Source organism: Mirounga leonina, unplaced genomic scaffold (assembly GCF_011800145.1).
Source record: "Mirounga leonina isolate KUSES-001 unplaced genomic scaffold, KU_Mleo_1.0 Mir_178, whole genome shotgun sequence".
Classification (NCBI taxonomy): Eukaryota; Metazoa; Chordata; class Mammalia; order Carnivora; family Phocidae; genus Mirounga; species Mirounga leonina.
This window is the reverse complement of record NW_023270464.1, coordinates 17,632,292-17,657,067: the sequence shown is the minus strand read 5'-3', so window position 1 is coordinate 17,657,067 and position 24,776 is coordinate 17,632,292. Positions and strand designations below refer to the sequence as shown.

The 24,776-nt window shown below is 50.4% G+C and overlaps 1 protein-coding gene across 1 annotated transcript in view; it reads left to right on the top strand.

Moving 5' to 3' along the window:
* Positions 1-6,718: 6,718 nt before the first annotated feature.
* The window catches only part of ST8SIA2 (ST8 alpha-N-acetyl-neuraminide alpha-2,8-sialyltransferase 2), a 65,673-nt gene continuing 47,615 nt past the window's right edge, over positions 6,719-24,776 (top strand). Inside the window, exon 1 of the mRNA XM_035024064.1 lies at positions 6,719-6,977. Within this exon, the coding sequence (XP_034879955.1) occupies positions 6,880-6,977 (98 nt within the window). The 5' untranslated portion in view covers positions 6,719-6,879. The remainder of the gene's footprint in view (positions 6,978-24,776) is intronic.

Genomic DNA, 24,776 nt, shown 5'->3' with positions numbered 1-24,776 from the left:
GCCTAGATGTCAACTCATTAGAATAAAAGGATCTGCTTAGTACAGATCAAGCCTCCTAGGATGCCTCCCTACGGTGGTAACAAAGAAAGAGTGTGGCAAAGTAGGGCACTAAGAAACAGGAAGCTAGGACAGTCTGAAACTCAGCTTCAGGAACAGCTCTGTGGCCACAGACTCGGGTATTTCTGGTCAGGCCACACAATCATCTTAAGGCAGGGCTAATGTGGAGAGAAAAACCCTGCGGTGGTCTTTTCTGTCCCCCATTGTGGCAGAGCCCACCAGTTGCTCCTCACATCTGCCCTTCCCCTTCTTCCACAATGGGCTTCTCAGCTGAGTGTGCAGAAGGCCCAAATCCCCTGCAGCTAGGTGTGGTGGCATGACAGTGTTCTGGACCAAGAGGAGTCAGCAGAAGCACTGTGCGGTAGGTTTCGGGAACTTTCCTTTCTTTTTATCTCTTCCTCCATTCTACCCCTGGGAATCTGGAGGTGATGAGCGGTGAGGCAGGGCCTCATCAAAGGGATGGCAGACAGGAAAGCTGGAAGGACCTGAATCCTAAAGACTTTAGGGAGCTCCATGGCCAAACCAGCCCTGGCTGTCTACTGGGGGCATTTGCACATGAGAGAGAAAGAAACTTCTTTTGAAGAAGCCATTGGCATTTGGGGTTTACGTTGCTTAACCTAATCCAAATATACTCATGCAGCCAAAAACCACTGTCTCTTGATCTTCCTGCAGTTTTCCAGTCTGCTTTGTCAAACCAGACTGGGGGAACTGGGAAGAGAGGATAAACAACACAAAGACTCCGTGTGGGGTAGGGAGACGTAGAAGAGGACTCCCAAAGGGACATTTTACAAGAAACCTACTTGGGGCCCAGGGCACTCTCCTCTGGCCAGTGCACTGTGCCAAGATCCTAGCAGGTTCACATTCCACTGAATGCTGCCACGGTTCAGGAGACTCTCCCATCTGGAGTTTCCTTTAGAAATGGTATTTCGCCAAGCATGCTCACCAATTCATTGGGATTGTGCCAACCTCCTGTTGCCGCTGGTCACCAGTATCGTGCTAGAGGCAGTTCCTGCTGATTCTGAAACAGAGCCATTATTAGAAATTAAAGCCTGCAAACTTCCAACTACATAAATGTATTAAAAACAAAGGCCATACATGCTCAGAACTCATCACTTCCAAACTTTATCTTCTAACTTTTACCATTATCCATGCCCTTGAGATTATTGCATCTATTGTTTGTATGTGGTGGGCATACCATATCATGGCGGGCCAGGGCACACCCTTCCCAATGTTGCCTTCAGTGACATAATGATGGTGGCTTGAAACTGGCCATGGTGGGAACACGTAGTCACTGGATAATGTGGGACCAGAAGAGGAAGAAAGCTGCTTACTCCTTGGGAGTTTACAATCTCATTGAACTGTCATGAAAAATGACATGGGAGAGCGTAGGTACGGAAACCTGGCACGGAGCTCAGCTCAGAGACAGGAGAGACAGAATTCTGCTCTCAGCTCTGAAACTAGCTAATGAAGTACTGTATGGTGACCAACATAACATAAAAAAAATTTTGGGGGGGCGCCTGGGTGGCTCAGTCATTAAGTGTCTGCCTTCGGCTCAGGTCATGATCCCAGGGTCCTGGGATCAAGCCCCACATCGGGCTCCCTGCTCCGCGGAAAGCCTGCTTCTCCCCCTCCCACTCCCCCTGCTTGTGTTCCCTCTCTCGCTGTGTCTCTCTCTGTCAAATAAATAAATAAAATCTTTAAAAAAATTTTTTTAATTAAAAAAATAAAATAAAATAAAATGAAACTAGCAATGGACCTGTGGGCCATCTCTTGATCTCTGGGTCCCAGGGTTTTCCATCTGTAAAAATCCCACGGGACTCCAAGCTCCATAAGGGCAGAAACTCTCCCTAGAGTTCACCACTGCATGCCAGGCTTCTAGCATAATTCCTGACACACCATAGTTGAGTGAGTGAATGGACAGGGGTACACCCTCTCTACCAAACTGCCCAGCTCTGAGAATGCAGAGGTCCATGATCCAAACAGAGGCTACAGAAAGTGACACAAGACAAGACGGAGAGCCAGGGATGGCTGACCAGGGCCAGCTTCCTTAGATGTTCCTGGGAAGGGGGTCGTGCTGGAGTTTGGGCAAAGTTGGATGAGCTGATTCAGAGATCCCAGTTGTAATTTCGCTGAAGCACTGTTGAGAAACGTGAGAGGACATTCCTTTTCATTTATCTCTGCCACCTGGTCCTTGACTTCATGCTTTGGTTCAAAACCACCTTTAATCCTGACTGAAGAATTTGGAAAAATCCCAGCAAAAAAAATGAACCACTGCCCCCACCCCCCACTCTTCTATCACTTCCAGCTCCCTGTGGAGCTTATTCCCACGTCCCTCAAGGTCTCTTGCAGATAATCCCAGAAACATTTACAGCACTTGCCTGGGTATATTTCTTTCCTTTCTTCAGCTAATATACAATTTTGCTATTTACAAAAGCTACAAATGGAATGCAAATGTGCCCGTTTATTTTCCCATATTGTTATCACTGGATTCTGATTTTGAAGGGGGAAATGTTGCATTTGTGAGAACATTCAAATTTAGTATAAATTTCAAAAGGGAAATCTGGTTCTCTCAGTTATGGGAGGTACAGGAATACAATAGCCTATTAGTCTATTCCAACTAAGATATTCTACGTCTTTACACAGACCCCCACAGCCCCCCCACACACACACTGAACAATTCCTAGCTCCTCCTTCGGAGATGATGATAAAGAAGACTGTTACCACTCTAGTTTTTTCTTAAACATTCTAAATTGCTTTCTGAGCCAGTTCAAGGGTAGTTTGGTACTGGGTCAGAATTTTGGATAAGAAAAATTATTATTTATTATTGAGGTTTTTTTTTTTTTAAAAGATTGGATTAAAAAGACTGCTTTCTTCTGTGTGGAGAGATGAAAATTGAGATTTATGATTACGATCTCACCAATGATGGAGGGTGTGCAGTGAGTGAAGATAAATTTGTTCCCTGAATCCTGACATACCAGAATGAAGGGCATTCGGTAAAAATCAAAGGTGGTGCCTATTTACAAATCCATTTAGAACTGCCCAATGGGCTGGAGAGGACCTTGGCATTCCCACAATCCCAGAAGTCACCGAGGCCCAGGGGAGGCCGGCTGCACTGAAATTCCCTTTCTGCCAACAGAGCTTATCTTGGGCAACCGAGCCCTGTCTGAGCCTCAGTTTCCTCCATTGTAAAATGAAGATGATGGTACCTGTGTAAAAGGATTGCCAAGAGAAGTCTTTATTACCCCCAAGACGTAGTTCAGATGAAAACTCTCCATATCTGGAGTGAAAGGCACAGAGAGGTTAGTTGATGTGTAAATGATACATATGGTTTTTGGGTTTTCAGGACCTTCAACTCTGGTTGGGGGTCCCCACTCTTGAGGTCAGCGCCTAGAAGGAAAAGCATGCCCTTAGTCAGAGTCAGAGACAAGGAAGAGCTGTCCGATTGCTGCGTGTGATTCTAAGGGACCCCTTCTGGGCTCTGCAGAGCTCCCTGCTCCTCTATCCCTCATTCATACGAACTTCCCAGAACCCTATCAGTTGCCTGAATAGCTAATCTACTCCATTAATTTGAGTTAAAATGTTAGTGGGTGGTAATGACTTTTAATTTGCTGCCACTCCCATATAACTCTTGTGTTTTAACCCAAACATTCAATAAGTTAACCTAAAGAAGTGATTACTGTGAGTTCTCCCAGTTTCTTAGAAAGACCAACGCAGGAAAAGGGACTTGTTTAAACAGAGGGGTCAGGACAGCCGAGCCAAGTGTGTGCCCATGTGGCAGTTTATACCGCATGAGCAGACACGACACTTGATGCCAATCCACTCATCTTCCCTCTTTCCAGACCCCAGGAACGAACTCAGTTTTCAGAGACAGCCTCGAGGCAGTGAGCATGTATAGACCACCATAAAAGGAGCTGGCCCACGTCGATTCAGATGCAAGTGCTGCTTCCAGACAGCATTCTGTGGTCAGCTATGACCAGGGTGCCTACCACTCTCCAAGTAAAACCCCGTCTCAGTGACTCTCAGTGCAAGGATAGGCTCAACATTACAAAGCTAGCTCTTTCCCAGCAGGTGTACTTGATGGATGTTGCTCTGTGGCTCTCGTTATAAGGATTTCTCTAGAAGGGATGGAAGTGTTCAACAGTTTCCACGTTTCCTGTCCACTCATGATGACTCTTCTCAAGTGAGTCCAGAGAAGGGAGGCCCTGAGCCTGGGATGACAACTGGGTCACCTAATAGGAGATGGGTACACTCTGTTGTCACAGTTGCGATCTGGGTGAATTTAGGATCACAGCAATCTCTCCATGATGTTCAGCATAGTAAGAGTGTAGTTGGCTGAGAAGCAGAGAGCAGAGAAGAGGGAGGCCAGCCAGTTTCTTCTTGCTCTCTTGTGTGGTCTTATTAATCAATTATAAGCTATGCAGGAGATCATAGTTGTACTGTAGCTTGCTCACATCCCACACCATAATTACAGCTGTCTTCCTCCTAAAGCATGAGCCACTAGAGGGCAGGAAATGCCTCTCTCTCTTTCTTTCCCTCTCTCCCTCTCCCTCTCTCCCTCTCTCCTCTCTTTGTAGCTCTAGCCCCAAGCACAGAGTGTCTAGCACAGGGTAAGTGCTCAATAAACATTGCTGAGTAATGAAGTCAACAAATGAGTGATTGAAATATGGAGCAGCATAACAGGTGCACCCTGTTTTTACCTCTCCCTGTTCAGATACCACAACCATTCATCTCAGAAAAACAAGACAAAACAACAACAAATACAATTCTACAACTCCTTAACCACCCATCAAGCAAGACAAGGGAAAGATCAAGGCACTCAGAAAAATTGGAGACATGATGGTTAAAACCATGTGGTCAGCCACACTGATGGTAAACCCTCTTTTGATGACTGTTACCACCTCTAATGGACCGGGAGACTGACATCCTACGTTGTACTCAATATCACAAAATCTCACTCCAAGAAAAATAGGTGGTATTCCAGAGGAGCTCACTGTAGGAGTGGAGGTACACAGATTTTGTAAGGGGCTAGGAAAGAAATGAAGTGCGGTCATGGGGATCAGTGCACCCCTCCTCTGGGGAAAAGACATCTGTTCCCCACACCTAGAGCTTTCCCCCTTTTTCTGGGCTGCTTCCCTCTTCTGCTCTCCAGGCAGGGTGATGGGAACTACTCTTGCAGGGGAGAACTTATCTTGGCTTCCAGGGTCAACAAGAGCTGTCCAGCAGCCCCCTAACTTGGAAGACTTCCTCCTGTCCCTCCTTCCTACACACAGAGGCAGAAGGACTCTGGGCACAGGCAGCCCTCTTACCCCACCCCACCCCCAAGGGCTTCTGAAGGGACTTAGCCACTGACATCCCCTCCCCAAACCCCTGTGAGAACTGGTTCTGTGTGGGTGGTCCTGGGGGAAACAGCCAATCTGCACCTCTCCCCTTCATTCCTGAGTCCTTTCCAAGCAATTAGGATATTCCATATAGCTTCTTGAACAGGACCCTTTTCCCTAAACTCAGACCTCAAGGACCCTTTCATAAACCAGATGATCACTTCTGGGAAGTTACATTTCCTGATTTGAGGATTGTTACAATTAGTGCAACAACAACAACAAAAAAAATAGGTAATTATCTAGTTCCAGTAAAACTTAATGGGGCCCTTCCCAGGCTAATGGTTGGTGCAAAATGTCATTTGAGTTAAATTGTCTAAGGCTGGGGAAGCGAAAAATATTAGGCTCAGGGGGCATTACCCCTTGTGGGAGCCATATTTTCTAGCAGGCCTTTAGATCAAGATAGGAACCCCGGGGCGGGAGGAGGGGGGCGCTACTGATTTTGCAAGGAGAGGGCAAGAGCTGGGGAGGCAAGCCCACCCCAGAGTCAGAAGGGCCAGGGCTGAGGCAGGGCAGGGCGGATGCTGAATCTGCCACCGTGGGTACAGCAGCCACTCCAGAGTTCTAGCCAAGACTGCGTGACCTCAGGCAACTCGGGGAGCCTCTCCGGATCCAGTCTCGGTTCTGTCGGTGGTGACCAAGATGACCGCCCGGAGGGGGTGGCTTTTAGGGGGCTGAGCACCTCGCCCACAGATTGCAATCAGCATCTCCGCTGAAGTTGGCCTATCTTGGATTATCTCTTCTCTCCTCCCCTTCCCCCACCACCCCTCCTAATTCGTCAACTGCCGAAACATCTGCCTGGTTGAAACCGCCTCCTCGCCGAGCGCCGGGGGCTGTCCCCAGGTGTAGGTCTTTGTGTCGCCAAAACTTTGCGAGAAAGCGAGGGCGCTGGACAAAGAGGAGCGCGGGAGGGCGTTTGCCAGCGGGCTGGGGACGCCGGGCGGTGCGCACTCTTCCCTGGGTTCAGCTCGCTACCCGGACGCCCGCGGTGCCCCGAGCCCAGCCTCCCTCGGCGGGGAGTGGCGGTTTCTGGCCACATCTAGCGCCCTGGGGAGCTGAAAGAAGCCAGGCGGGAGGAGCAAAGGCGGATGGCTGGACCTAGGAGTTGACTAGGGTGGGAGGAGGCGAGCAGAGGCGCCGAGCAAAGCTGTCAAACTGCACTCTGAGCCCCGCGCGGGGCGGAGGAGGGAGGGGAGGGGAAAGGGAGGGGAGGAGGAGGGAGGGGAGGAGGAGGGCGGGAGCGGAGAGGGAGCGAGCGAGCTCGCCGCGCCTGAGCAACCCCTGTCTGCCGCTGTCGCCGCCGCCGCCGCTGGCCCGCACTCGCCCGGAGCGCAGGGTGTCTGCCCCGCTGCGCGCCGCGCGCGGAGGCTCCGGCGCCTGCCGCTGCGCCCTCCAGCCCCCGCTCCTCGCGCCGGCCCGCGCGGCTCCCGGCGGGCGCGAACCCACCATGCAGCTGCAGTTCCGGAGCTGGATGCTGGCTGCGCTCACGCTGCTCGTGGTCTTCCTCATCTTCGCAGACATCTCGGAGATCGAAGAAGAAATCGGGTAAATAGCTGCGCCCAGGCCCGTGCAGAGCCCTGGCGGGATCTCTCCCACCCCGGTACTCCGCCCCCCACACCCGCTTTGTGTGCGCCGCGCCCCCCTATCGCTCAGCTGGAGAAGTGGGGGAAGGTTTTGGCCCGGGGAGGCGGTGCCGGGGGACCGGGACGCTTTGGGGAGCGGAGCATGGGGGCGCGGCTGCCGTGGGGTGTCCCCAAGCCGGGAGCACGGGCAGCCTCCAGCTGGCCCGCGTCAGGGAGCAGACTCGCCTACCCTACCCCCCCTTCCCTAGCGTGTCCGCGAGCGATGTCGCCGGGGTCGAGGGAGGGCGCCGGGGAGTGTCTGGGGTGGGCGGAGGGGCCGAGAGTGGAGGAGGCAGGAGTTTCTTTGTCTCCAGCTCGGCCGCTTTCTCGCCTTGGCAAAGTGGGCAGGGGGCGCGCGGGGATCTCTGCGCTGGGGGAGGGGATCCCCGGGTTGGAGCGGAGGGCGGTGTCTCTGCACTGGCTCGCGGTAAGGGGAGTGTCCCCAGTACCTACGGACTGGCACACGATCCTCCCGCCGGCCCGGGAGCCCGGCGTTAGGGCGCCGGCTGGTACCGCTAGCGGCGGAGCGCGCAGGGCTGGGCTGAGACTCTCTCCCTCGCCTGGCTTTGGACGCTCAGCTAACCCCACGGCGCCCCCTGCGCCCCCGGCTTCGCGTGCGCTCTCATTGCGGAGACGGAAACCTTTCGGGAAAGTCTGTATCGCCGCCGGGTGGTCTTCGGGGCCCCCAGGCGCGCTGTCTCGCCCGGGCTTCTCTCCCGATCTCTCCAGAGGTGGGGCGGGACCGCGAGCCCCTGCCCTGGCGCGGGACTTCGAGGAGTGCGCGCTTGCGGCGCGGGACGCACCCGCCGTCGGTCCTGGAGGCTGGGACTCGTGCCCCGCCCGGCAGCCTCCAGCACGCTCGGCCGGGTCTCTCTGCTTCGGCGCCACAAAGAGCGTCCAATCCGCGGCGGGCAGGTGGGGAGGCAGCTAGGGTTCTGAGGGGCCCTGAGGAGAGCTTCCTGGCCCAGGGCAGGGAAAAGGTGAGGTCGCCGAGTGGGCAGAAGGTCCCCTCCTCCTTGGGGCTAGAGCCGAGCCTGGCGCCCTACTTGAGTCCCGCCCCGCGTGCGCCCCCTCCTTTGTCCCATTTGTTTCATTCATTATCAGCTCGAGTTGGAGGGCCCGCTACGCTGACAGGTCCCTCAAAGGGAAATGCCAGGATCCCGAGGCCCTAAGGAGCCAAACCTGGGGCAGGCGCCAACTTCCTGCTTTCTCCTTTTCTCCCTGCCCCTTCCCATCTCAGAAACCCAGGAATTCCTTCTGTGAACTCCACCACACTTCAAGAACCCCTCCCTGTCTGCCTCCTCCTCTTCCTCATCCTCGGTTTCCCCAAAGCTCCGAAAACTTTCACAAATACGGTTCCGTTAATACGTGACGCGCTCCCATGCGGAAATAGAGAAATCCGTTACTTTCCATAGCTGTTCGCCTCAAAAACCAGGGTCGGAGAGGAAATCAGGAAAGCCAAGTCGTGGGTGATGGATGACCCGGTGAGGAGGGCCTTCCTCTTGGTTCTCCCTCTCTTCTCCCAGCTGTGGGCTCTGCTTGGCCGGACTACTTGCTGACCTTGACAGGTGAGAGGGAAGGACCAGCAGCTGCCCATTGTTCTGCTATAGAAACGTAAGAAGTGTGGAGCTCATTCAGGGATCCCTGGCTTACCCATTCACTGAACTTTTACTGAATAGCTTCTACATGCCAGGGACTTTTAATTTTTAAAATGCAATCAGGAAATCATTTTGCACACAATGCTGCACTTTCCTGCCAAATGCTTTACAGAGCCCTCCACCCCCCACTCCACATCAGGTTATTCGAACAGGGTATCCAGGGATAAGCTCCTAGGCCAGAGCTAAGAAGGGCATTTACCTATATATTTAAAACCCAGAGCTCCTCTGCTATGGGTGTGCCCTGGGACCTGTTTCATTAGGGAGGGGAGTGTCTGTTTGGGCTGACCCTGGGAAAAATTGTCAGATGGGTCAAATGTGTAATCTTCTGTGGCATTATCCCTCCTTCTTGGTGTCCCTGTCCTCAGGCTGACCCCTGGCTAGACCAGTTTTGACCCAGGCTTGAGACATCTCCCCCAGTCAATCCCTCCCCCAGTCCCACCCCCAGTCTGTCCCACACATGTTTAAGTGGAGTGGAGGCATATCTGGGATTTGGCAGGGCTGGAGGAAGAAGGACATCGGGCAGAGGACCAGAATCCCAACAGGTCTGATGTCTGCTTAGAAGCCAGGTTCCAAGCTCAGTCACTTTAATCCTTGGAACTACCCCAACTTTGAGTGGCCAGCCAGGGCTCAGTGGGTTAAGGGCCCTGGCACAGTGGCCAGTGAGGGGTGCCAGGAGTGGGGCTCTGTCTTTCTCATCTTATTCCTTCCTGGGAGACCTGGATGCATATTCAAGACCATGGTGCCTCTGAACCAGCCGTGCCCACCCTTCCCCAACTTGATCTCGACCTGCACCAGGGACGATTGCAAATTACCTGCCAGTGTCAGTCCCTGGAAGAAAACATTCGTTCTATAAACGGATGGTTGTTTCTGGAAGGGGGGACCCTATGGTGTTGTTAGGAAGGGAGGAAGGAAGACGTCTCTTTCTGAAGTAAGTGTTCAAGGATTAAGGAATGAGAAGTGAATGAGGAAAGAGAATTGCACACGCATTGTCTGGTGGAACAAAAGTGAAATACACTTTGCTTAAGCTCTTGATCCCCTTTCTTCTAAAATGAAGCTTTTGGTATGGTAGTCTCAGAGGTCCTGTCTTGCCCAAGGGATCATACAATGGGTTGCGAGGGGCAGGTTTTTCTTCCTGAAGCTTTTTCTGAGAGACTCGTTTCTTTTCCTCAGTGATGATTTTCAACTTCTAACTTGCTTGCTTGTGGAAACGCCTCCCTGGGGCTGAAAGGGAAAAGGAAATGTAGAAAGATGAGTTCTCTGCAAAGCACTCAAAGAGCGAATTCAAATTCTGTATCAGACATTGGGTGGGGCTTTGATAAAACAGCCTCCATCAATTCATGCAGTGCCCCAATTTTTAGACCAAGTTATAAGCTAAAATGTTTTTTCTGATTGTCCCCTGAGCTTTAGTCTTGAGGGTAACTTACAAGAGAGGGGAGTGAGGCCTGACTCTCTTATCCACCGAGGTGTCCCCAGAACCCGGCGCACAGAGGCGTTCAATAAACTTCTATTGCACTGGCCCAGTGATGGGCACATATGGTATCTTTGGGCAAAGCAGACACCCACGCAGCCTTAGGATGGGAAGGAAGTGTGAGGTTCCTCCTAGGAAACCTCTTTTTTTACAGTTAGTATAAATGTGACCCTGTGAAGCAATATCGCCTATCCAATATCACACCCTGACCTGGTAAAGAGAGGACAAGCCTGCACAAGTCTCCTTATTTGCAACCCAATGCCCTCATCCCCAAATGAGCTCCTTGAACATAGTCTCTGGTTTAAAAAAAGGTTACTAGTGGGCGCCTGGGTGGCTCAGTCGTTGGGCGTCTGCCTTCGGCTCGGGTCATGGTCCCAGGGTCCTGGGATCGAGTCCCACATTGGGCTCCCTGCTCAGCGGGAAGCCTGCTTCTCCCTCTCCCTCTCCCCCTGCTTGTGTTCCCTCTCTCCTCGTCTCTCTGTCAAATAAATAGATAAAAAATCTTTAAAAAAAAAAGCTATTAAAAAAAAAGAAGGTAACTAGTAATAATAGTAATAATAATGATAATGGTGAAGATGCAGGTGATGATGGTCATTAGCATTTATTGATTTATTGAGTGCTGGCTATGAGCCAGGAGCCATTCCAAGCACTTCATTGATCTTAACACATCTTTTCGTCATGGCAACCCAATAGTCACCTCCCCGGGGCAACAAGAGCTCCTACTGGTCGAACTCTGTGTGCCAGACTCTGGGCTAATGGCTTTAAAGTAGTACTTTGCTCAATCCTCTTGAACCTCTTTAAGTTGGTACTGTGGCTATCTCCGGGTTGTCAGTGAGGAAACTGAGGCTCAGAGAGGTTTGGTGATCAAGCAAGGGACCCTAGTTCTGTGAGAAGCCAAAGACCACCTTGCTAGACTGCCCTGTCCTCTGGGTTCTTTCGCCCTGCAATAATACTACGGAATGGGTCTCAGAACTTAACTCATTTCCCAGGGATGTTGCCCAGGCCGAGAGTTTTCCTAAGAGCGTGGTCTGGCCTCAGCAGCTTGCAAAGAGGGAAGGAGAGTGAAGGAGACTGTGGGAAGGACGGAGGGCTCGTGTGTGTCCCTGAAATGCCCCTTTGGTCCCATCAAGTTCAGTGTGATGCTAGAGGACAGTTTGGGGCACTATTTGGCCCCTGGCTTGCCAGACAAGCTCACGTGCCACAGGCAGGAGCATCCTAGACTCACAGGTGGGGCCTGGGGCTGAAGCTTCCGGAGAGAAGACTCCCATCCATTTGCAAATCTGATTCGGATGTCAATTGAAAGAGAATTCTGGCATCTACACACCATATGATTGGGCACCTGGGGGCCTGGAGCAGGTGTGATTGTAGAGATATTTCGCAACGGGTCCCTGTGAACACTGGCCTATTGGCATGGACGTCTGACTGGTCAGGACAGATGCCATCCAGGCACCCTGGCCAGGGGTCCCTGTTCACCCCAGGCAGACATCAGGCCACGACTGGGGAGAGTTAAGACGGGGGGCAGGGCTAGCTCTGGTCCTTGGCTGTGACCAGGTCTGTGAGCAGGCAGCCGCTGTGGCCATCAGCCAGGAGTGAGGTGAGGTGCACCTTTTGGTGGTGGGTGAGTGCAGGCTGATGTGAAAGAAAATGAGCTCCTCTTTGAGCACTTGAAGTGCAGGCACCTTGTAAGAAGAATACATATTTGCTCAAGACGATGCAATCTTTTTTTTTTTTTGGAAAAATCTCATTCTTCTTCCCAATCCTGATGTACTTCCCTCTCATATAAACATGACTGGAGGATAAAATAGGAGAGAGAAAACTCTGGTTTTTAACTCACTTGCTCCAAGTCCTGTTGCCAACTGTTCCTAGCATCAAATTTAAATTGTAAATAGATATCCATCTTAGAAACCGATTCACCACTCAAGGCCTCTTTCCCCTTATAAAGCAGGGTTGCTAGGTTTTAAAATTGTTTAGGTTTTACAAATTGGGGATATTGTAAATTGCAAATTATAAATACTTCTCAGAGAGAGTGGAATTCTAGAAAGGCTCCCATGCTTTGAGCGTGGTGTACAAGGTAATACATAATCTGGCCCCAGCCTCCTGTTTCAACCTCCTTGGGCTCCAGCCATTCTGTTTTGCTCACAGTTTCCTGGAATGAGCCATAACTCCATGCCTCCATGCTTTTGAACGCATTCTTCCTCCTTTTGGGAAAAATCTCTTTGCACACCATTTCCCTCCTGACTCCCACCCCATGCTATCCTACCTTCCCCTGACTCCACCTTCAAGGCTAAGGTTGGTAGCAGTTCCTTTGTAAAGCATTCCCAGGGTCCAGACCCTCCCTGGACAGTCTGGGGTGGCCATCCCTCCTGTGGATTACCCTTAGCACACTGTCATGCCAGTATCTACACCAATGGAGAGGGCCTCAACAATTCTGTTTTATTTCTCTCTGCCCCCGGCCCCTGGTGATAAGCATATGGTTTAGTGCATGAAACGCATAATATAGTTTTCGGGCCTAGGATGTGGCAAAAATAAGCTTTCAGTCTTCTCCCAAAGGTCTATACTATTCTTTTTTTTAAAAGATTTTATTTATTTATTTGACAGAGAGAGAGCACGCACAAGCACAAGCAGGGGGAGAGGCAGGCAGAGGGAGAGGGAGAAGCAGGCTCCTTGGGGAGCAGAGAGCCCGACGCAGAGCTCGATCCCAGGACCCTGGGATCATGACCTGAGCCAAAGGCAGACGCTTCACTAATTGAGCTACCCAGGTACCCCTATACTATTTTAATAACAAGTAAACACCCTCTACTTACTTGGAAGGTCCTGCTTTTCTCACCTTAGGTATCCGCCCAGTTAAGGGCGTTGTTCATCATCCTAGAAGGTCGGAGGCGGACCAGTGGAAAAGCCCTTTCTAGTTTGTAAAAGTAGAGGGCCCAGTGGTTAGGTTTCCAGCTGCCAGTTCAGATAAAAACCAAAGCTGTCGAGACCCACCTCCACGCCTCTGTTCAGCCCTTGACTCTCCAGAGAGCAGGCTTAACTTAGAGCCAACTCTTTCCTTCCAAGGGCTGGTCCCCAGAATGGATGCTGGAAGTTGTGTGTTTGAAACATTGAGAGAGTATGAAATGTGAGGTCAGGCCAGTGTGTGGGATCTCCAAGACTTTTCTTATTAAACATTTTTAAGTGGTGCTTTGATTTGCAAACACTGATCAAACCAGGGAACCGTGATGGATGGGTCAACACTGTGGCAGCTGCGTGGACCCTAGAGAAGCTCCAGAACCTCCTATCTCTTAGCTCTCTCAAGCAAAAGTGAGTTCTGGAGACAAGATGGAACGATACAGGGAAAGGACTGTGGGAGGTGCAGAAACATAAACGATGTCATGGGGGAGGGGTGGAGCAGGAGGGGGGTGTGCATCAGGTGGCTGTCTGTCTCCTGCAGGGGGTGGGGGGTGGGGGAGGGGTGGAGCAGGAGGGGGTGCGCATCAGGTGGCTGTCTCCTGCGGGGGGCGTGGGGTCGGTCCATTTCTCCAAGAGAAGCCCCCGGGGTGAGAGACACTTGGGTGCCATCTGCGTCCAGGAAAACCATCTCCTGTGTCTGAATGACTGCCGGTCTGGGGCTTGTCCTTAAGTGTTGAGATTAGTCACTCTCCTGGATGGCAGCTGGGCTGGTTTTAAATTCTCCCCAGTCGCCTGCAGTCAGTCACTCGGCTAGGAAGCCGCCCGGTGTCCTGACGGGACCTGTTTGTCCCAGCATTTTCTCAGCTTCAGCTGTCACAGACTTCACAGTGGCAAAGGGAACTGCTCCATCCGGGGAGATGGATACAAGCCATGTATCCGTGTTATACGCCAGGAGCGGCTCCTCCTGACACTTGTCCACTTGGAATCCTGACTCGCTGCTCTTGGAGATCCAGCGTCCCGCCTTCCGATGTGTGTGTGTGGGGGGGGGGGTGTTCCTAAATTGCTCTGCAAGAAGGAGGCTCTCGCTTTGTCGGAGAGTTTCCCCAGCACCTTTTTTGTTCTGACTTGGGGAATACAGAGGCCCTCAGCCCTGTCTCCCAGCCCCTTTTCCATGCTCAAGGCGACAATTTTTCCTCCTCCTCTGGCCTCTTAGTCAGCGGCGGGGGAGTCGAAATGACCCCGAGGTCAGCGGTCCTCAAGGCTGATCTGCAGAAGACCGGGGATCCAAAAGGGAGAAGAAAAGAAAGAAGAAAAAGAAAAAGCACAACGTGTCCATGACAATTATGTTCGTTTCAGGTTGCTAACCACCAATCCTGAGAATGACTCTTCTTTGTTCTAAGATGATGTTCTTCTTTCCTTTGGGGTGTAAAGGTGTCCTCTCTTTCCTGAGAGAGAGCAATGGTCTTCCGTGGCCGAGGAGGTTGGTGACCCTGTGACTCCCCGACCCCAATTTTGGGGAAATGTTACCGATCCCTGAAATCTAACAGTCTGGGGTCCAAGTGTGCCTTGAAGGGTAAGCGGGGGGGATGGCTTCACTCCTCACACATCTTTTCCTCTCAGAGGTGGACGCCGCAGAGAATAACGCATCACTCTGGGGTGTCTGCTCTGCGCTGAATGATACTTGAAGCCCGTTGGCCTTCTTCACAACCTGTCCTCTCAGCAATCCTGTGAGGGCTGTGCTACTCTTACCTCCATTTCACAAATGAGGAAACTGAGGCACGGAGCAGTTAAGGAATGGGACCAAAGTCACACAGCTAGTAAGCTGCAGAGCTGGTATTTGAACCCAGGCTGCGGGGAGCAAGGAGAACTACCCAGAAATGATGTACTAAATGGCATCTGGTGGCACATCTGGGAAATCTGCACACGCCTCCTTCCAGAGGCTAAAGCTGGGAAACTTGAAGGTCTGTGGGGAGCAGCGATACTGAGAGAGAGCTCCAGGGCAGTGGAAGGAAGCTGGCTGGGAGGGGACAGGCTGGTGCAGGGAGGTGGCATGTGCCCAGGGAGCCCCGTTTTCCAGGGACTGACACGTGTGCACCGTTCCACTCCCTTAAACCCCACAACCACCCCGTTTGCCCATTTGCAGATGAGGAAGGGGAGGCCCAGAGAGGTACCAGGATTTGCTAAGGTCACACAGGTGGGAAACTGAGGCACTGGAATCCCAGGCAGGCTTGCCTGACGCCACAGCCCATGCAGGCCTTAGCTACTTTGGGTACTGGAATTATGGGGCTGCTGCCCTATTCCAACAGCTCCCTCTGTCCCACACAGAGAGTTTGTAAAGGGAAGCTGGGGACATCTGAGACATCAGGAAAGGCTCATGGCAGGTCAGAGGAGCCCCCCAGACGCAGTGCTGGCTGCTGCCGTCGAGCGCCCCATTTCAGCGGATGCTGAGGAAGGGGCAGCCACACTTGCACTCTGCCCAGGGAGGTGTGGGCGTGTGTTGTTAGCTCCCCAGCTCCGATTTCCAGAATAAGAACATTGGCTGCGCTTGGAGGAGCGATATCCAGGATTAATTCACACCTTCTTTCTCGGTAAATGCCAGCGTGGCTTAAATAATGAAGGGAGGAGGCATAAGATCTCCAGAGAAAATGAGTTGGTAAATTGATAGGGTTGGTGACTTTCAGTTGCTATTCTCCTGTAAGAAGCAAAGCCTCTCCGGGGCGCCTGGGTGGCTCAGTTGGTTAAGCGTCTGCCTTCGGCTCAGGTTGTGATCTCAGGGTCCTGGGATGGAGCCCCTCATCGGGCTCCCTGCTCAGCGGGGAGCCTGCTTCTCCCTCCCCCTCTGCCACTCCCCCTGCTCATGCACTCCCTCATGCTCTCTGTCAAGTAGATAAATAAAAGCTTAAAAAAGAAGAAGAAGAAGCAAAGCCTCTCTGACTGTACCTCCATGGTTCCCAAAACTTGGGATTTGACCCTCAGAGGACTCTGTATGATGTCTGACTGTACCCGGATCAATAGGTTGAGTTCCGAGGAGAAGCAAAGAGAAGAGCAAGACAGAAACCCCCAGGGCTGTATCCATCCTGGCCTGCTCAGGATGCCTCTTAGGCCGTGGAACGCAAGGACAGTGTGCTGGCAAATGGCCTTGCTCAGATCCGCGGCGGTCCAGCCTTGGGCGTGGAACCAGCCAAGACTCTGAAGCCCCTTCCCTGGCCTGCCTGGTGCTCCCCACTAAAGCTCTAACCTCCAGCAGTGTCAGAATAACTCGCTTAGGTCTTCACTGTAAATTTCTCCCAGCTGCCGATGTGAGGATAACTATGGGAAGATTGAGGCTCTCATCTCTGGAGAAACACTCCCTGTGTGACCTCAGGCAGGTGACCTCACCTCTCAGAGCCCCAGCTTCCTAATCTTAAATAACGGGGTTAATAATATCCAACTCACAGTGTTCTGAGGTTTAAATAAAACACACATCATGGGAATGAAAAATGGTGCAGCCATGATGGAAATCAGTGTGGCGGTTCCTCAAAAAATTAAAACTAGAATTACCATAGGCTCTAGCACTCCCACTTCTGGGTGTGGACCCAGAAGAACTGAAAGCAGGGGCTCGAACAGGTATTTGTATACCCATGTTCATAGCAGTAGTATTTGCAGTAGCCAAAAGATGCCCAAGGATGGATGAAAGGATAAGTAAAATGTGGCATATAGGTATGAGGGGATGTTACTCAGCCTTAAAAAGGAGGGACATTCTCACACAGGCTACACTATGACATGGATGGACCTTGAGGACATTATGCTAAGTGCAATAAACCGATCACAAAAGGACAAATACTGTCTGATGCCATCTCCATGAGGTGCCGAGAGTCATCAAATTCCCAGAGACAGAAAGATGAATGGTGGTTGCTGGGGGCTGGGGGAGGAAGGAGTTATTATTTAATATGTACGGAGTTTCAGTTTTGCGAGATGAGAAGAACTCTGGAGATGGGTTATACAACATCGTGAATGTCCTTAACACGACTGAACCATACAGTTAAAAATGGTTAAGATGGGAAATTTTATGTTATGTGTATATTAACCACAATTAAAAACACACATATGGATGCGAACCGCCAAAAAGAGCACCTGGCAGGTGCTCAAGACACATTGATTTATTTTAAGAGGGTGGTTATGCTTTTAACCAAGCAACATCAATGGGAGTACTATTTAATTCAAAAAACAATAGAGTACCAAAAAGCATGGTGGGGAGGAAGTAGAAGGAGAAAAAGGAAGAAGGAATATAGACCTAGATTTACAGAAATACAAACCACTTGCTGGAGGTGGCCAAATACCCAACACTTGGGATTTAGGATTGTGGAAAGTGCAAACACAGGATTTCTTTGTTGTACTCTGTGAATACTTGTGGCCTGCCTGCCCGTCTAAGTTCAGTGGAGGGGCCCATGAGGTCTCATAAAAGCCCAAGCTGCATGGAAGGCACAGAATGGTGGGGGGAGTAGGTGGGGTAGGGGGATAGACAGCCCAAACCACCCTCCCACCCAGATCTAGGTCCTTATGGCTGCCTCTTGCCTTAGCACCTGCATCAGGATAGCCTCGGTAAGTGTTTTTGGGTCAATGGTCAATCTGAAAAAAAGAAGAGAGCCCCCAAATGCTAGCCCCCAGAGATTTAGCTCTCTCTGGCCTGGGAAGGGCTGAGATACAGCTGTATCTCTCTCTTTTAGGCTCAGGCCACACAGTTCCCCTAACACAGGAGGAATGAGCAAGTGCCGTGGATTCCAGCGGCAGGAAGTGCCAAAGCTATGGCTCAGCATCCCATGAGGGTTGTAAGAAAGAGTGCTAGCCCCACCCCAGGGTTTCTGATTCAGCAGGTCTGGAGTGCGGTCTGAGAGTCCAAATCTCAAATGAATAAGTTCCAGGTGATGCTGTTACCCTTGGTGCCTCCAAGGATCACACTCGGAGAACCACGGGGCTAGAGCCTTGTCACTCAAAGGGTGGTCCTCAGACCAGCCACATGGCATCATCTGGAGTTTTGGTGGAAATGCAAAATCTTAGGCCTCACCGTAGACCCTAATGAAATTGAATCTGCATCATTATAAGACCCCAGGTGATTTGTATGAACACTCCCTCCATTGGTGGGAATAGCTGGTTTCCTGGCCTTCTGCAGAGCCCCAGCCCAAGTCAGTGAGGTTGGCCCATCAGACCAGGGGAAACTTGTCCAAGGATCCCTGTTACCCATCACAGAGTTGGCCTAGAGTTACTCTCAAATGTCAGAAAAACTTATGAATAGTTATTATTATAGCCACTCACTGGATGCCTATATATGCACCAGGAGCTTTTCATACATTATTTCACACATTTATTATAAAATGTCTACAAAACCCACTTTATGGAGAGGTAAACTGAGACTCAGGTAAAGTAACTGCTTCCTAAACACAGAAAAAGAGAACTGAATTTTCTCAAGGTCTAGATGGCCATTTCCCAGGTGCTGGAGATTCAGCCCCAGGGATTAGCCTGCTTCTCTCTCTGCCCCTCCCCAGATGAGGCCCAAGACATGAGGCAAGGCAAGGAGAAATCCCAGCCAAGGGTGGAACTGATTTATGAAATCAGTTTTTTAAGGAGGCTGCAGTCAGTGTGTCTATACCAGAAACAACCTCAACCCAGAGCTACAGCACATGGTTGAAATTTCCAGAGAAGCTGGACAGCAAAGCCCTCGTTGGCTGGATCATTAAGCCCCCTCATGAGCTTGGCTGGGATGTGGTCATTCACACAGGAAATGGCCCCCCTTCCCTGTTGGTATACGCAGTAACAGTACCCTGGAGTTCCTGGGGTTCCTGGGTGGTTTTGGTGGCTTACCCAGCCTGCAGTCTCATCCCAAACTCTGCTCTGTTACAGAAAGCAGAGGAATTGAGGTGGGGGAAGACTCTGGGGGTGATCAGAGATAGGTATAAGGGAGCCCTTAGAACCAACCTGCTCCTTCAGGTAAAGACAGCCTCTGGGCAGGCTGGTAACCAAGAATTTAATTGTATTTATTTTTGCCATTACTTTCTATTTAGGGCAGGGGATATTGGTATTCTATTTATAGCAGTGATATAAAGATTCCTTTTATGATAAATTCATTTACGCTTTTAAGTGAGTCATTGTAAAGAAAAGTATTAAGTCAATAAAGTGGAGTTAGCAAAACCCGAAGGTAGATCCAGGAAAAGACTGATGTCTACGCAGTGATGATGGGCTAGCCTTACTTCCTCCCTGTGATCGTTATCTGCCCCTTTGGTAGCAAAGCTGTGACAATCCTTGCAAAACTTCTATAGAGAGGAAGTGAGTTAATCTTCCCAGAAAGTAACTAGTTACAGAGACACTTGCTCACTGGACCTGGGAAATTGCCCAGGGTACAAATAAGGAATTGGCCAATGAAACAGTCTTGTGAATGCCTCAAAAGGCAAGGGCGATTTAGGCCCGAGAGGCGCCTCACCCCCAGCAACGCCACGAGGTTAGACCCCTATCTCGCAGTCTCCTGACACACTCTACTTCTCTTTTGCGCTGCACCTTATGCTTTGTGTGTCTTGCGTGGTACCTTTCTTGCCTGCGAGATGGTAGCCCTAGGAGGGCTGGGGCCATTGCAGACCTGTGCTTCTTGTGCTTCCAGCTCCTTGCATGGTGCCTCTCAGAGACTAAGTGCTGGTTTGGAGAAAAAAGGAAGGAAAAGAGAGGGGGCAGGAAAGGGGGGGAATTCGTTCCTTGAGGCTCAGAAAGGCCCCTGCTGCCTACATCCTGAGATGGAGTCTACGTTTCTCTCCATGGCCAAAGGAGAGAAAATGTGAATTATACGAGCCCCCCGTAGAACTGTCTGATTTGAAATCCATTAAGTGCCATCCTGTTTACAGAGGAAGCCCTCTTTCCTTTTTCCTGGTTCCATGAAGAAAGACCAGCCCCCCGATAACATAAATATCGCTCGCAGGGTAACTCACGGTTCTATACAGTCTCCGTGACCTGGTACACAGAAGCCAGAAGACTGGAGAGATGTGGCCAGAATCAGGAATCAGGGGAGCTGGTTCCTGGCAGGCTGAGATCAAGCTGATAACGAGGAGATTAATAAAGGTCTGCAACCTCCTCCATCCTGTAGCAGCAAGGAGGGTTTTTAAATCAAGGCTGGTCTGGCTGGCTTAATGGTACCTAATCTTACCTTTTAAAACTGGAACATTTGGGAGTTGAGATCAATTGAGAGAAAATAAAGTAAAATGTGTTGACTTTTGGATTTTTTAGTCTTCATCAGAGTGCCATTGTGTAGTGTTGTTTTATTTTCTGTCTTGGAAATTGGCGGAGATTAGCTGCTGAGATGATTGTTCAGCCTGGACTAGGCGGTGGTGTATTTACTTTTGTTCTTATTGTTTTCATCCACCACAAGACAACCTCCACGAGAGAAAGGTCCATTTCCGCCCCGTTCACCAATGTGTCCCCAGTGCATGGCACGTGGTAAATGCTCAGTAACGGTTTCTCAAATGTCACATTTTGGCGTGACCAGCACATACTATCTGCCATGGGCCAGTCCGCTGGAAAAGTCTGCTCCTGATAAGGTTAGAAACAGCATGGTGCCCCTGGAGAAAAACTCCCCTGATACCTAGATTCTGTGACAGTTACCGCAAGCTTTATGTGCTCATCACAAAGCCGCACCCAACTCGCTGTACACAAGCCCTGTGTTGGATGCTGGCGCCCTGCAAAGCTGAACCCAGTATAGAGAGAAGGCTCAAGGCGTTTGTGGTCTGACCGGGCAGAGACTTCTTAGGGGTTGATGACAGATGTGTCTGGAGTGAGCAACAATTTGGGGATCTGGGCTTTGGTTGTGGATTCGCCACCACCAGGCCATTCACCTTAAGGGCAGGCCTGAAGCTCTCCGGGCCTCAGTTTCCCTATCTGTAGAATGAACGGGTCTTCTCTGGCTCCAACGCATCACAACTGGGTGCCTCCCTCGATGCGTTTCCCTGTTGGAGGGAGTCCAGACTCACTGGAAATAGCAAATCCTTTTGTTATGCCTCTGAATTCCTTGCCCTGAAATTTTAGAGCAGGGCAATAAATAGGTGCTGGTCTATTTTCACCCACCACCTGCTCTACATTAAACAGAAAAAAAAACGGCCACCATCAGAGAAGGCAAACTTACATACTGAGCACCTGTTACATGCCAGGCATTGCAATAGACACTCTCACGTCTCAATGAAGCGCCTTGATAAACTTGCAAGAGAGGTTCAGTAGCATCACTGTTTCCTGTCTTCCACTACCACTTGGAGAATCATTATATTACAGCAGGACTGGTGTTCCAGATAAGTTATGCTCAATATTCCATGTGTTAGAAAAGCACCTGAGTGTGTGTAATAAAATATAAAAAAGCTGTTATCAAAGATAGCTAAGTTGGGCAGTTTTGGAAGCCTTCTTCCTTTGGTTATCAGGAAGATTCATGTGACCAGCAAGCCTCTCGGGTGTGCAATGGCAGTGACTGTCCTCAGCGGTGAGCCCTGCCTTGTAATAAAAATGAAAGTGACATTATTGTGCCAACAGCATTGATGATTCGTATTATAGGAGCTCCAAAGAGGGCTGAGGACAAGAAAGGTATTTTCCAGAGGAGGCAGGATCAGGGTGGGACTTGCGTCCAAGGAAGGGTCCAAGGACTTAGCCAGAAAAAGAATGAAGGTGGTGATCCAGATGGGGAGAATGGCCTAAGGCAAAGAAGGTATGAGTGACAGCAAGGAGCTTGGCTGGAGTGGAGGCTTCAGGAGTGCCTGGAGGTGGATGGAAATATGGCAGGACAGAGGGCTCAGAGCCAAGCTGTCAGCACTGAGGATATCACACTTGGTTCTTTTGGGAGCCACTTTGGTTTAAGCTGGGGTCCAAAGACCTCTAAAGAGTCTGTGATGGATCTTAGGAGATCCATGAACCTCTTGAAAGTCTAGGCATTTTTCTGGGCAAAGGATCCACATATTTTAAAGGATTCTCAAAGGGATCCACAAAGCTGAAGAGAAGATGCTATGGACAATAGGGACACTTGAAGCGTTCTGAACAGGATTGTGCAGAGAATATGGGAGCTGCTTAGAGGAGGATGAGCTGGGGAGACCACTCAGGTCATTCACAGGAGGAGCATGAAGGGTATGGGCTGCAGTTGTGTTGATGGAAAGGAAGAGAGAGTTAGGGCATCGTGGTACAGAGAAGAAGTGACAGCACTCTGGGGACCATCAGTGGTGGCTAGGACAATGGTTTGGTCTTAAACATGATGATTATAAAAGGATGCAGTTTATTTATGTGGAGATGAAGACATTTAAAAATCACTGAATCACTAATTATCGGAGCATAGGGACAAAAGTCAGCTGGCTCATTCCCTTTATTCTTCAAGTGTGACAACAAAGGGCCCCGAGATGAGAAGAGATTGTCCATGGTCACGTAGATGGTGGGCAACCAGGGACCAAGCCATAAGAGAATAATATTTAGGAGGGAGATTGTTGGAGATGGAGATTGGAAGCCATTTGTAGGGAGAAGTTGAAGCCAGGAGTGGAGACAAAATCCCTAAAGAAGCAGAGACCCCAGGATTAAGCCTTGGTCATCGCCCTCATTTAGAGGGTGGGAAGGAGAAGCCAAGGTAGCAAAGTCCATGGAGAAGGGTGGACAAAGATGAGAGGGGAACCAAGGGCCCAAAGCAGTGAGCAAGAGAGGTGAGTGCTCCTGGCAGGAGGACCTTAGGTTTGAGGGTGCTCAGGGGCCACTGGGCTTGGCCATCAGCAGGTCCCTGGTGACATTTGGGAGAATGTTGGTGTGAAAGAAGATTTCAAAGAGAGGTCCCTGATCAAAGGGGCAGCGACTACAGTCTGGCCGCACAAGAGGCTTAAGAAGGAAGGAGAAGCATATCAGGGGTGTGGAGACCAGGCAGGAGGAGAATCGTTTACAAAGGAAAGAGTATGCATTTGTAAAAGTAAGGTAGAGAAACAAAGATGAGTGGGAGAAGGACAGGAGAGGTTATATGATAAAGCCACAATGTTGAGGTGAAAATGGGACCAATAACCAGAGTTGGGGAGAGGAAGAGTGGGATGAAGGCTCAGAGACCATATTCTAGAGTGGGGAGTCTCCAGAAACATGAATTTTAAAGGAGGGAAGATCTGGGATCCACCAATCCATCAGGCTCTTCTTACCTGAGCAGACCCATCTGCCTGGGGCTCTTTTCACAGCCCTTTGTGAGTCTGGCTCCTGCTCAGATTTCAGGATTCTGATGGAATGCCGGCTCCTTCGGCAGCTCCTCCCTGTCCCCTACGGAGCTTGCCTCCAGTCCCTACACACCCATCACCACTCCTATTTTCTTCTTAGTGCCACCGAGTACATGTTTACGACTCTGTTCCTTTGCTGGGGTATTTGCCTTTCTTGTATGTGTATGTGTGTGCTTCCTGTCTCCAAAAATTCGATTTTTTTAGAGATTTTATTTATTTACTAGAGAGAGAGAGAGAGAGCACAAGCAGGGGGAGTGGCAGAGGGAGAGGGAGAAACAGGCTTTCCACTGAGCAGGGAGCCCGATGAGGGGCTCGATCCCAGGACCCCAGGATCATGACCTGAGCCAAAGGCAGACGCTTAACTGACTGCGCCACCCAGGCGCCCCTCCAAATTTAGATTTTAAGCACCTTCAAACCTGGTGCTATCTGTCTATCCCCACTGTGCCCCCAGCACCCAGCTCAGGGCCTGTCGCATAGTAGGTGCCCAGTAAGTACATGCTAATTGGAAGAAAATGACGGGAAGACAAAGGAATCCAGCCATGACCTATCTCTCTTCTCAGAAGAGTTTTAATGAGAAAAATAATAAAAATAAAGTAAAAATAGCATCTGCCAAGCTGTTTGTATATATTCATTACCTCATTTACTCTTCAAAGTTTACTCACTTTAAGAAGGGAAGAGGCTCAGCTTTAAATACTCTGCTCGTGAAGGCAGAGCTAGGGATCACACCAAAGCTTGTGTTCTTCTGCCACTCTTTTTTTTGACAGTATTGGATCAAAGAGGCATCTCTGTCAAAAAAAATAAAATAAAACAAAATAAAAATGCAGAGAGGCTAGATCCCTTTCTGCCATCCCTCTGCCAGGGGGTGGGGAGGTCCTGGGCATCCTCTCCTCGCTCTTCCCCATTCTGAATGTGCCCATGGAAAGCCCTTCACATGCCAGGGTGTTTTACAAGAGCCTAAGAAGGGTTAAATTTCCCATCCACTTATCCAGTCCACTGTGGGCACATGGAGAAGTCAGCTGGTGAAGAATTCTCTTTGCCTCTGGATTTTTCTAAAGTCCAGGGAGGGGCAGACTAGCCCTCACTTCACCCTAGCTTCTTCCCTGGCATTTTCTAGGTGAATTCAGTGCAGAAGTGAGGGAAGGGGTAAGGCTGAGGAAGCCCCAGTCCAAAGCCAGAAATTCTACCTTGAGCCATTGTCCCCAGAGCACCATGCAGAGCCACCAACCCAGACCCTGGAGGCAGACAGGCAGAACCCCCCTGGGAGTCCAGACTGATGCTCAGGGCAAGAGGAAAAGCAAAGGAGGGGCTACTTGTCCAGTCCATCTTTGCGCCTCTCACTTTTGCGTGTTCACAACGGAAACCAGGCTCCCTGAAAAGCTTCTAGAAAAATTTGAAGCATTAGGGCCAAACCCTCCTAGAATGAGAAGGCAGGAATCCAGTCAATGGACAACCCCAGGCCCCTGCACACACACCCCCTGGAGGACTTG